The sequence below is a fragment of the Paramisgurnus dabryanus genome, chromosome 23 (assembly GCF_030506205.2).
Source record: "Paramisgurnus dabryanus chromosome 23, PD_genome_1.1, whole genome shotgun sequence".
Classification (NCBI taxonomy): Eukaryota; Metazoa; Chordata; class Actinopteri; order Cypriniformes; family Cobitidae; genus Paramisgurnus; species Paramisgurnus dabryanus.
The window spans coordinates 9,181,790-9,194,547 of NC_133359.1; the positions used below are offsets into that span (position 1 = coordinate 9,181,790).

The window sequence follows — 12,758 nt, forward strand, 5'->3', positions numbered from 1 at the left end:
AATGAGAAGTACTTTAGAGATTGTTACTGCCGTCATGAGCCTCTTACAATCATCCAAAACAAAAGAGACGCTTTATTATTCACAAAACAATGGTCGTGTACCACACACTACTGTATATGCTGCTCATTGTTTGTTTTTTTTAATAAAGCTTTGCGTTATTTACTCATGAGATGAACCAAGAAAATGTGGCATAGCAGTTTGAAAATACAGGACAGAAAAAATCTTGCTGTTACGGTTTATAAACAAATCATATCTAATATTGATCATACTCATCATTGCTTTAGTATACAATTGCAAAATCATAGAGTAGCCCAACAGTTCCTGTCAGTTCTTCCAATGCATCACCATCATAAGGACAAAATCTGACAAGCTTTTGAACACATAAAGAACTGCAGCCGTAACCTTTGTCTATTAATGGAAATATATTCGGTCTGTCAGCGGCGAAATGGCCGAGGATGCCGCTTCTTTTTTAATCTCATCATGAAAATAAATTCTCTGTAATTAATTTATCATTTATCTAATTTTCTCATCTAATTGCGACAGAGCACTGTTCATCTGCTGTACAGGCAAACAGAGACAGCAGATTATTTGTTTGGTTTCTTCAAGGCTAAATTGAATTAGCCCTCGTAAGTGAAGTTTAATTAAGATGCTTGTTTTAATGATTGGGCTCTATGTCCTTTGTATTGCTACTCATCAGTTATTGAGAAGAAAGAGATTTCCTCCAGATGCCTGCAGACCAGCACAGCTTTGAGATCTAGGGTGGGTTAGATGACTGAGATTATGTATTTTGGATGTTTTTTCTGCACAGAATGGCCGGGCTTAACTGGATACAGCAAGATTTGATGGTCTGCCTTCCTTTCAACCAATTTCAAAACTCAAAATTCAAAACTTATATTCTAGATTTAAATGTTTTTTTTCTGAAGCAAGTGTGTGAGTGTGACTTGACATTTACAGAACATTGCTATGGGGTTGCTAAGTTATTATTTTTTGTGTGTGTGATTGTGGTTACTAGGTTGTTCTGGGTGGTTGCTATGGTTTTCTTGGAGGTTGCTAAATTTGCTGTGATGTTCTAGGTGGTTGCTATGGTGTTCTGGGTGGTTTATAGGGGGCTCTGGGTGGTAGCTGGCGTGTTCTGGTGGTTGCTAGTGTGTTCTGGGTGGAAGCTAGGGTTTTCTGGGTGCTTGCTTGAGTGTTCTGTGTGGTGGCTAGGGTGTTCTGGGTGGTTGTTAGAATGTGTTCTGGGTGGTTGCTTGGGGGTTCTAGGTGGGTGCTAGGTTGTCTGGGTGATTTCTATGGGTGGTTGCTTTAGTGCTAGGTTGTTCTTGGTGGTTGCTAGAGTGTTCTGGGGGTTGCTTTCTGTAGGTTGGTCTGGGTGGTTGCTAAGTTGTTCTGGGTGGTTGCTAGGTTGTTCTGGGTGGTTGCTATTTGTAGGTTGTTTTGGGTGGTTGCTAAGTTGTTCTGGGTGGTTGCTATCTGTTGGTTGTTTTAGGTGGTTGCTAGGTTGTTCTAGGTGGTTCCCATGTTGTTCTGAGTGGTTGCTTTAGTGTTCTGGGGGGTTGCTAGTTTGTTCTGGGTGGTTGCTAGTTTGTTCTGATTGGTTGTTAGATTGCTCTGGGTGGTTGCTAGGGTGTTCAGGGTGTTTGCTTTGGTGTTTTGGGTGGTTGGTAGGTTGTTCTGTATGGTGGCTAGGGTGTTCTGGGTGGTTGTTTGAGTATTGTGGGTGGTTGTTAGAATGTGTTCTGGGTGGTTGCTTGGGGGTTCTAGGTGGGTTCTAGGTTGTCTGGGTGATTTCTATGCGTGGTTGCTATAGTGTTCTGGGTGGTCTGCTATCTGTAGGTTGTTTTGGATGGTTGCTAGGTTGTTCTTGGTGGTTGCTAGAGTGTTCTGGGGGTTGCTATCTGTAGGTTGTTTTGGGTGGTTGCTAAGTTGTTCTTGGTGGTTGCTAGGTTGTTCTGGGTGGTTGCTATCGGTAGGTTGTTTTGGGTGGTTGCTAGTTTGTTCTGGGTTGGTTGCTAGGTTTTTCTAGGTGGTTCCTATGTTGTTCTAAGTGGTTGCTAGATTGCTCTGGGTGGTTGCTAGGGTATTAAGGGTGTTTGCTTTGGTGTTTCGGGTGGTTGGTAGGTTGTTCTGTGTGGTTGCTTGGGTGTTCTGTGTGGTTACTTGGGTGTTCTAGGTAGTTGTTTGAGTGTTTTGGGTGGTTATCGGAGTGTTCTAGGTGGTTGCTAAGGTGTTCTGGGAGGTTGTTTGGGTGTTCTGGGTAGTTGTCTGAGTGCTCTGGGTGGTTATCTGAGTGTTGTGGGTGGTTGCTAGGTTGTTGTTCTGGGTGGGGAATCCTGGGTCATAGGGGCCACTGTCCTGCAGAGTTAAGTTCCAACCCTTATCAAACACACCTGCATTTCATTTCCAAGTAATCCTGAAGACTTTGATTTGACTTTTCAGGTGTGTTTGATTAGTGTTGTAACTAAACTTTGCAGGACAGTGGCCCTCCAGGACCCAGGGGTCCCCACCTCTGTTCTAGGGGGTTGCTAGTTTGTTCTGGGTGGTTACAAGGTTATTCGGGGTGGTTGCTTGGGTGTTCTGGGTGGTGGCCATGGTGTTCTGGGTGCTAGGTTGAGTGATCTGGGTGGTGGCTAGGGTGTTCTGTAGGGGTGTGACGAGACACTTAATCCACAAGACGAGACGAAACACGAGATTGGGTTTACGAGAACGAGACGAGACAATGTTTTTTTACTTTTTAAGAAACCCTCAATGATAAAATAAATGTGACCAGTCACGGAAAGTAGGGACACAAGTCGGATCTGGGCATTTTGAGTTATTCACAGATTCTGAAAGTGCAGTTTCTAAGCTTTCCAACGATCTCTAACACATGGAAATCTGATAAGATTTGGAGAAGTTGTGGCCATTTGAATATAGGAACTCAGAAATACTCAAACAGAGAAAATCGAGACGAAAGGGACTCTTCTTTTCAGCTGGGGGAGACAATAGGGCTCATTTACATCTCATTTAGGTAAGCCATACCCCCTGTAAACCCTTTTTGAGATGTTCTAGCATCATATGTAGTATTTTATGACCAAATGACAACATGCAAAAATAAACATGACTCTTTTTACCTTTGTGGGGATCACAAGTCGAATCCAGTCTGTTTCAGATTATCCAATGACCATTTTTGTAAACAAATGCGTATAATCCGTGAAATATAGATTGTTTACATCAGATTTCGCATGAATGTCTGGTAATACAATATAATATACAATCTGAAGACTATTTAAATCGTAACATGTAAGGGTATATGAGCTTACACTCCGTTAAACACACGAACCCGCCTTCAAAGTTTGTATTTAAAATAGGGAAGTAGTATAATAGATCATCCAAACAGCGCCGTCGAAAACGTGACATCCTTTAGAGATGTTACCAATGGCTCGCTCGTTCCTCCATCAGCCAATGACTTCATGGAAAATATTGATAGACAAAACATGTAGCCAATTATATGAAGAATACAACGATATCTGTGTAACTTCTGTGTGTTTGGACTCATGCTGCGCTGCAAGAACTGACATGGATATGACGTCAAAGTACCGCGAGAGCGAGTCGAAATTAAACTACTCCGTAAGATTTCTTGAAGAGCTCTCGCGGTACTTTGACGTCATCCGACTGCGGCGCCGCATAAAGTCAGTGACGCGGCTGACGTACAATGCGGCTGACTGTTATTTGTTCCGCCCCAGCTTCTTTTATTTTTCTTTTGTTTTGTGCGCCCGAGCTTTACAGTCTTGGGAGACGCAGGCTATAAGTTTGAAAAAAAAACAAAACTTAGCCAACATGTCTGAGGAACAGGGCAGCCGCGTCACTACAGTCACGTGACTTCACGCTCGAGCCGGAAGAGAAGACAATGCTGAATAAAGTCGTAATTCTGCTATTTTTGGACCAAACTGTATTTTCGATGCATCAACACAATCTTACTGACCCACTGATGTCACATGGACTACTTTGATGATGTTTTATTACCTTTCTGGACATGGAAACCATACATAGATTTTCAATGAAGGGGAAAGCTCTCGGACTAAATCTAACGATAAAACATCTTAAACTATGTTCCGAAGATGAACGGAGGTCTTCCGAGTTTAGAACGACATAAGGGTGAGTCATTAATTACATTATTTTCATTTTTGGGCGAACTATCCTTATTTAGTAGTCACGCTGTTCCCTTTGGGGGCGGAGGCGAAAACAAAAGCTTATACAGTATGTAAATACACACAGACAATGACGCCCCCCGCTGCACGCTAGAATCTCCGGAAAAACAAGCCTATTTCAAACGCAAAATGTACGCTTTTAAATATATAAAAACTGCCATCTCAAACATGGAGAGGCTTCTTCGTGATCTCAACTAACAGATTCTGCAATAAAACGAAAATCACAAATTTTGAAAAAAAACCTTTGTTTCTCATTTTCTCGAAACTTGTGCTGCCGACTTGTGTCCCTGGTTTCCGTGACGGGTCACAAATGAATAAGAAACTGAAATCACATTATTTTTTAAATGTTTTAACTAATCAAGGACTGGCCCTAACAATTATTTTGCTAACTGATAATGAAGTAATTTGTTATTTTGGGATAATAAAAATAGACCCACGTGAGCAGTAGCATTTAAAATTACATAATAACGAAGATGCAATAATAATTGGTTCAAATAAAGTATTAAAACCAAGTTACATTAAACAACATTAACAAACACATTACATTTGTGGCATAAAAAGCATTATGTATGTATTATAAAAAATGCCTGCAGGGGGCGATAGTGGACTCGTCTCGCGGACGCTGTCTTCACTTTCACTTTCACTTTAGACGGAGAGAAACGCTTATTTTTAGACAAACAATGGTTAAATCCATATTAATATTTAATACATGTCCATTTCTTTACACTAGAAATGATACAGCCACTGTCATTTTTTGAGCAAGCAGACATTAAATCATGTAACTCTGTGTGAGGGTTTAATCTGCTGAGACTTCACATCTGACACTGATCAACAGACAAACACAGCGCATCTCAGACTTCACACGAGCTCCCAAACGAACATTATTAGAAACCCAAACAAAAAAGCAAACACAGTAAAAGACACATATAATGCATGCACTGTAAAAGGGTCAAACAGAAAGCTGCATCCTCCGGAGGTCGCATTTGCAGGCTGCATACGTGATCAAGGTTTATTTCAGATCATTAACTGAGCATTACATTCGCAAGTCGTGAGCATATTACAACAATTTGCGATTAACTAAATAATTAGTATAATTGTTAATAGATTCTAATAAGACAGTGATGGAGTAAATGCAGTTAAAAAATGCGACCTCCGAAGGATGCAGTCTTTTATTTGAGAAACGGCCAGCACCTCCACAAGAAATCTCGCGAGACACATGTAATCTCGCGAAACACATTTAATCTCGCGAGATCTCGTCGCACAAGATCTCGTCACACCCCTAGTGTTCTGGGTGGTTGATTGTGTGTTCTGAGTGGTTGTTTGAGTATTCTGGGTGGTTGCTAGAATGTGTTCTGGGTAGATGCTTGGGTGGTTGTTTTGAGTGGTTGCTAGGTTATTCTGGGTGGTTGCTACCTGTAGGTTGTTTTGGGTGGTTACTGGCGTGTTCTGGGTGGATGCTACTTTAAACACTCATATTTTGATCCATATTATGCCTGGCTTACCCCTTTATTGCAAGTATACGCAATTTTTTATTTGTTTTGTAATGCGGCAGGCAAAAATAATTTGAGGCATCATTCATGTCTGTAGTACCAATGGTTCAAGACAAGTTAAGTGTTGTAATTTTTTAACGTAAGGTTCGGTTTAAACAGTTCAAATGTATGTGTATGAGATGGGTGAATAGTATTGTGTAATTGTAACTATGAGTAATAGTATTGATGCTTGCCTTAGCAGTCATGTATCAATAAAGTCAGTCCTCTGAAATTGTCATTTTTAACATTGTTTGATCAAAATGAATTCAGGAGAAGGCATGATGGTCTTTTTCGATTTTGACTTGAATAGCCAGATCTGATCTGATTTGTCTCAATGCTCTTCTACTGCAACAGCATTGTCAGTTTTACAGGTTGCTAAAAAAACCTTGAGTCTAAAACCCTGTGCCAACGCTGGCTTCATTTCAGACCGCCGTCTTGTTTCAAGCTCACTGCTTGAGATTAAGTAGCTTTGTTCTGAGAAGATACTGCGCACGAGATCACCTTAATGTACCTGACCTTAGGTGATCCATTACACCAACAAGACCAGTAAGTGCTCCCTCAGGTGAAGTTAAAGCTTCTCATATAGTTGAGTTGTGGACCTCGGTCCACTATAGCAATGCATTGTATTTCATCCTTTATGAATGAGTCTGTTTAAATTGTAGCCTGACAAGGTCAATGAATGAGTGCTCTTGCTACACCTGTTAATTTGCCCTTCATTATTGAACAGTTTTTAAAGCCCTCCTTTGTTGCTTAATGCAGAATTTAATATAAAAGGGAAGAACTGAGGTATCAGCGAATTGCAACTGCTTCAAATATTATAGAGTCACAGCTGGAGTGGCGGTTTCACACTGAGGGGCGAATTTATCAATCTGTTGCAGCATGTTTGCTACATTATAGTATTCACTTACCAGCCACAATCCAGTTTAAACAGGCACTGGTTCATGCATATTTAAATTCTAAATTAAATGGCTTAATTGGTAGAGCATTGCATAGCAGTGCAAAAGATCATGGATTCGATCCCTAGGTAACACAAATACTTATAAAACTGCCTTATTATGGATTGTCAGAGCTGATGGTGTAGTTGGCAGCGCTCTGACATGTGGTGCTTTTGCAAATGTAAATGAATTCAAATTTTGAGTTGATTCATTTTATTTATATTTCCCTGCTTTTTATGAATAAAAGTAACAAAGTCACTTTGCAAGGGATTCACAACTGTTGTTTGCTTTCGGTTATTTTCTCCTGCTAACCTCAGTGTAAAGGTCATTCCAGTCTGCGCTAATAAACTAATTACCACAGTGCACGCCATGAATTTATCATTAGGCATTCAGGCATTGTGTAAATTACCTTGCCATGCTTTTAAACAGGGAAATTGTGCTTCAAACTCTTTGAAAAGCTTAGCGAATAAATTAGGCTTGCATATAAATGAAAGCTTCCACCCAAAGCTAGCTGAGAACTTGGGATGCCAGTCCATCATCTATCACCTCCACACTATGCTGCCAAACACTCGGCATTGGTTTTCTGCAGGGCTGTTTGCCCTGGCTTTAGCAAGTTTGGTTTGATTTATTCATAAATAACTAAATACTGCATTTTAAAGCATGTTCATTTATTCTGTTCCTATTGGGGTTCCAGGCCAACCAACCAAAAAACTCCCCCAACCTCCATAACTTTTATGAAATATCCAAGACATTTCAGAAGGTGAGTGAAATATGTAAAAGTCTCAGCTCAGATCTCATGTCGTCTCTTGCAGGGCTGGAGAAGGTCGGCAGAGACTCCAGCTATGAGCAAGAAGGAAAGGTGCAGTTCGTGATGGACGCGGTGTACGCCATGGCACACGCCCTGCACCGCATGCATCGAGACCTCTGCTTGGGGTATCCAGGCCTTTGCCCCCGCATGAGCAACATAGATGGGAAAGAGCTGCTGGGATACATCAGAAACGTCAGCTTTAATGGTGAGGAACTACTCAAATACTGAAGTATGGTTGATTATATAATTGCAAGTACAGTGAAAAAAATTATACATTCAATTCACCCAATTTTGTAAGGTAAGTGGTTGCGATCAATTTATTTAAGACACATTTAAACAAAATAAAATAAATAAATAAATAAATAATAAAAAACTTTTGTTTAAATGTAGCTTAAATAAATTGAGTAAATTGAATGAATCATTTTTTTCAGTATACGTTCGGTGTCCATTATTCTCATTATTTTTTCAGATTTTAATAAATAGTTATATTTTGTATTATTTTAATAATTTGGTACTCATTGTCATGGATCACAAGATGTTACAGGCCATAATAATATAATATTTTCTGTAAAAGTGTCTTATCACTGAAAAAAAATGATTCATTCAGTTTACTCAATTTTTTAAGGTAAGTGGTTGCAATCAGTTTATTTAAGCTACATTTAAATAACAAAAAAAAACCGTTTGTTTAAATGTAGCTTAAATAAATTGATTGCAACCACTTACCTTAAAAAATTTAGTAAATTGAATGAATAATTTTTTTCAGTGTACATTTTGTGTCCAAAGTCATAATTTTTTCAGCTTTATATAAATTGATATATTTTTTATTATTTTAATAATTTGGTACTCATTGTCATGGATCACAAGATGTTACAGGCCATAATAATATAATATTTTCTGTAAAAGTGTCTTATCACTGAAAACAATTATTCATTCAATTTACTCAATTTTTTAAGGTAAGTGGTTGCAATCAATTTATTTAAGCTACATTTAAACAACAAAAAAACACGTTTGTTTAAATGTAGCTTAAATAAATTGATTGCAACCACTTACTTTAAAAAATTGAGTAAATTGAATGAATAATTTTTTTCAGTGTACATTTTGTGTCCAAAGTCATAATTTTTCAGCATTTTATAAATGGATATATTTTTAATTACTTTAATAGTTTGGTACTTATTGTCATGGATCACAGGATGTTACAGGCCATAACAATATAATAATTTCTGTAAAAGTGTCTTGTATACACTGAAAAAAAAATGATTCCTTCAATTTACTCAATTTTTTAAGGTAAGTGGTTGCAATCAATTTATTTAAGCTACATTTAAACAAAAAAATTGTAAAATTTTTATATAAATGTAAATAAATTTATTGCAACCACTTACCTTAAAGAAATTGAGAAAAATGAAAGAATAATTTTTTTCAGTGTAGCTGAAAAGCATGATTTCTTGTTCTCTCTCTCTCTCTCTCTCTCTCTCTCTCTCTCTCTCTCTCTCTCTCTCTCTCTCTCTCTCTCATTTTTCTCTCTCTCTCTCTCTCTCTCTCTCTCTCTCTCTCTCTCTCTCTCAGTAACAGAGTGTGACAGTAACAGAATAGAAATCATCGTTTTAAGAGAGTTCAGCTTTGGCTTTTTTTTCTGTCCTTGATTTTTTCTTTAGGGTTGATCAGAGAGATTTATGCAGACGGTCACAATCCTTTTCCTTTCTTATATCTGCTCATATAAAGCCTGGCTTCAGCTAACTTTTAAAATCCTTTGGGGGGATGTTATACACCGAGATACGTGAATATTCCTTTGATTCCTGTTAGCCCTTTATATGATTTACCCAAAACATTGCCGCTTTGATTTACAACACTTGTATTTTGCAATATTATAACTGCATTTTATTTTATTGGGAACGTAAGTCAACATGAAACCACTGTAATGTGGCATATATTTCAGAGTGAAACTGGATGTTTAGCAGAAAATAAATCGTAGGGCAACTTATTACATTTAGATAAATCTTCGAATCTTTGGAATAACACGCACCACTGAAACTTAACCATAAAAACAAGAACATGTAAGACATACAGTATATGATCACTTCATACTGTATCTTTTAAACCCATGACAACAATTTAGTCGAAAGGCAATATGTTTTCAAATCCCTAAACATTTCTTTCTATTAAATTGCACAGCAGATAGATCTCACAGACCAGTTGTCAATTTATAAGCGACTGACTCCTCCAAGTTTTCATAAATGTATTAACTTCAAATCACTGCAGGAGTTTAATAAATCCCACTATAGATTTTTTCTTTTGATGTGAGTCATATGGTCAAACATTTATAGATACTCGCTCATTCTGATTCATGTACAGTTCATAAGGAAATGAATGAATGAAAGGTCTGCTGTGGCCAGTTTAACATATTCCTTTGATTCATTTGTATGTTTGATGACCCCAGCCTTTAAACCACAACTACTTAATGTTCAATATTTTTAAAATTCTTAATGAATTAAACAAACAAATACCTTTACAGTCTGCTGTCAGTCAAAAATAAATAAATCAATGCATATATATTTGCACCTACATGACTAGCTTTAAATAGTTATACAAAAAGTTGCTTTAAAAATTTAATTGAATTTCCATACAGCCTGTTAGAACAAGGCAGCCCTCGAGTTATTTTTCTGCAAATGCCAAGCAGTCGTTCAGTTGGGTGCACTTACTAACGAAAAGACAAACCAAGGTTGTACAGAATACCCTCGTGATTGTGTATTTCTGTTATTAGATGTGCTGTCGTCCCTGGGGAGGGTACAGTAAAATATGGCAACACGCATCTCTGCAGCAAACATTTCATCAACATTCAAGTAAACACTTTGTATTGTAATAGTTGTTTTTGTCATTGTATCTTGAGTCATTCAGATATGATTCGTTTTTGTGAAGCGACAAAACCAACCTCAGTGAGTGTAGCTGTCACTTCCAAACAGTAGTAGTATTGACCCATCCAGATTGAAAATACATCTAACTGTCTGTACTTTTGTAGCCTACATTTCTTCCCGGCAGACTTGTGTAAAGGGATGGATTCTCCATAAGACAAATACAAACATTGCCCGAGTGGAGCTCTGGCAGGAATGTCACAGTTTTAATTGATTGAAATACTGCGGTAGGTGCTGTGTATAGATCGCCAGTGCCCAACCTATGGATGGGTCAGGCTTGGACATTTTCAGATTAATTTAACCCAACAGTTGGTTTTGTCCACTGATATATCGGCCAATGATGCTTGCTCTGCTTCTCGATGAATTACGGTGAAATGCCGCTACATCCAAAAGCCAGAGGGCGCTCTTGTGCAGAAACTCAATATGCGCTGCAGATGAAGAACCATACACACGCAGCTCCGGGAAATGGCTTAAGGATATATTTATAATTCTGTTTGTCAAACCTTTTCAGGTATTTTCATGATAATAAAGAATATGTATAATGATTATGTTTGACGAGTGTTGATTTTTCAAATGCATGTTATAAACGACTCAAACTAAAACTGATTTCCGATTGATAAAAGGACTTACTGATCAAAAGCCGTAGTACATGAAATAGCTGTGAATAATATAGACTGTGTGATTCAGAATAGTTATCGGCCATGTATTATTAGTGAATATCGGCATTTATCGGTGCACCCCTAGTTAAAAACAACCAAGCATTTATTAGGGGTGGTTCACATTCCGCACCTTTTGCACGCACAAATACGTTATTTTAAATAGAGAGCGACTCACTGCGGCGAGTTGAAAATACTTGAACTTTTCAGAATGCCATGTCGAAAGTAGGAGGAAAGTGGCGCGGTTGCATTTTCTGAATGGCTTTTGACGTGAAATGTGAACCGCCCCTTAAGCTGCGTTCACACCAGACATGAATGAAGTGAATAATCACATTTTTCGCTCATATTCAGGTGCATGAACATTTTTATTTACCTCGCTTTATTTGTGCATAAAATTCGCGTCAATTGGTTAACGCATTGGTCAATTCGCATTGGTTAACGCGGCTCGAATATCAGCCAAAGTTCATATTTTTCACCTCAAATGCCCGAAACGTTAAATTCAATTGGGCAATTCAAGTCGCCGGTTGTCTAACGCATCTTTGCATTGACCTACAAAACTTTACTTCCGGTCTCTGTTTGTTTAATGGTCTGACTAGTTGCTAAACTAAACTCTGGAACAAATACCTTGTCGAAAATAACAAATGTTTTGGTTTCCTAAAGATGAGGGAAGACGGCGATCATGGACGCATCTATTTGATGATAGGTTTGGCAGTCAGTCTGTAGTTTTGATTGTATACATTATAGTACACATTTTACGCAGTTAGCTCAGTATAGTTACGCTTTAGCTATGATTTGAAGGTTATCTACTTGTTATTTAATTTGCTTGTTATTAGAAATGAACTACTCTAAAATGACTATGTTGTTATTGATTCTTTGCAGAGTTTACCGGAAGTTACGCGTGTAACACGTAACACTGCTGAAACTATCTAAAAAAGTACAAAGATGTTTCATACTGTTCCAGAGCAACGATGATTTTGTCCTTCATTGTTGTTTTGTATTTCTGCATCAGCTTGCTAGGTCGTAATCAGGTCACTACCAGAGCAACTTGATTGGTTAAAGCGGCTCGAATATCAGCCAAAGTTCATATTTTTCAACGTTTCTGATTCATGCCAATCAAATGCCCGAAACGCTCAATTCGCATCGCACCATTCACGTCGCAGGTTGTCTATCGCATCTTTGCATTGACTTAACATATAAATCTGGTGTGAATGCACTATTAGAATGGTCAGTGTTTTTCAGCATGTCAAGTTAAAGTAGATTCAACTTTAAAAAAAATTCAACACTCTGCATACTATTCTTATATTTGGAGTTCAAAATTTTCATTTTGTGCTTTCAGTTTTTAGTAAATGCCGACTGGAGTGCACGTTGCCTGTAGTAGTAAACCGGTCAGGAGCCATAAAGAATAACTTACAATTTATAACACATTAATTGGACTAAACAGCCCCCCCAAAGTACTATCTTGCATGTAATGAAACTATTTGTTTTGTTTTTTTAGAAAACAACTACACTAGAAACTGTCACTTTCTGATCCTAACCAAATAAATGTACGGTTGAAGGGTTTACGCCTTTGCATAAACAACGCCGTTATATATGGACGTGGCTGTGAGCGTGTGCGGTTGGGCTGTGCGCATTCATGTGCGTAAACTGTTGAGGCTTGATTTGTGTGCTGTTTGTAAGCTACAGTACAACGTGATGTAATGTGTAACGTTTAATTCGATTTGCAAAATGCATTTGTGT

At 38.1% G+C, this 12,758-nt stretch overlaps 1 protein-coding gene across 4 annotated transcripts in view; it reads left to right on the plus strand.

Moving 5' to 3' along the window:
* grm8b (glutamate receptor, metabotropic 8b) overlaps window positions 1-12,758 on the plus strand; it is a 192,303-nt gene that overhangs the window by 148,719 nt on the left and 30,826 nt on the right. For all 4 annotated transcript variants that reach the window (XM_073813231.1, XM_073813232.1, XM_073813233.1 and 1 more), the window contains exon 7: window positions 7,464-7,664. In XM_073813231.1, coding sequence (XP_073669332.1) covers window positions 7,464-7,664 — 201 coding nt within the window. The remainder of the gene's footprint in view (window positions 1-7,463; window positions 7,665-12,758) is intronic.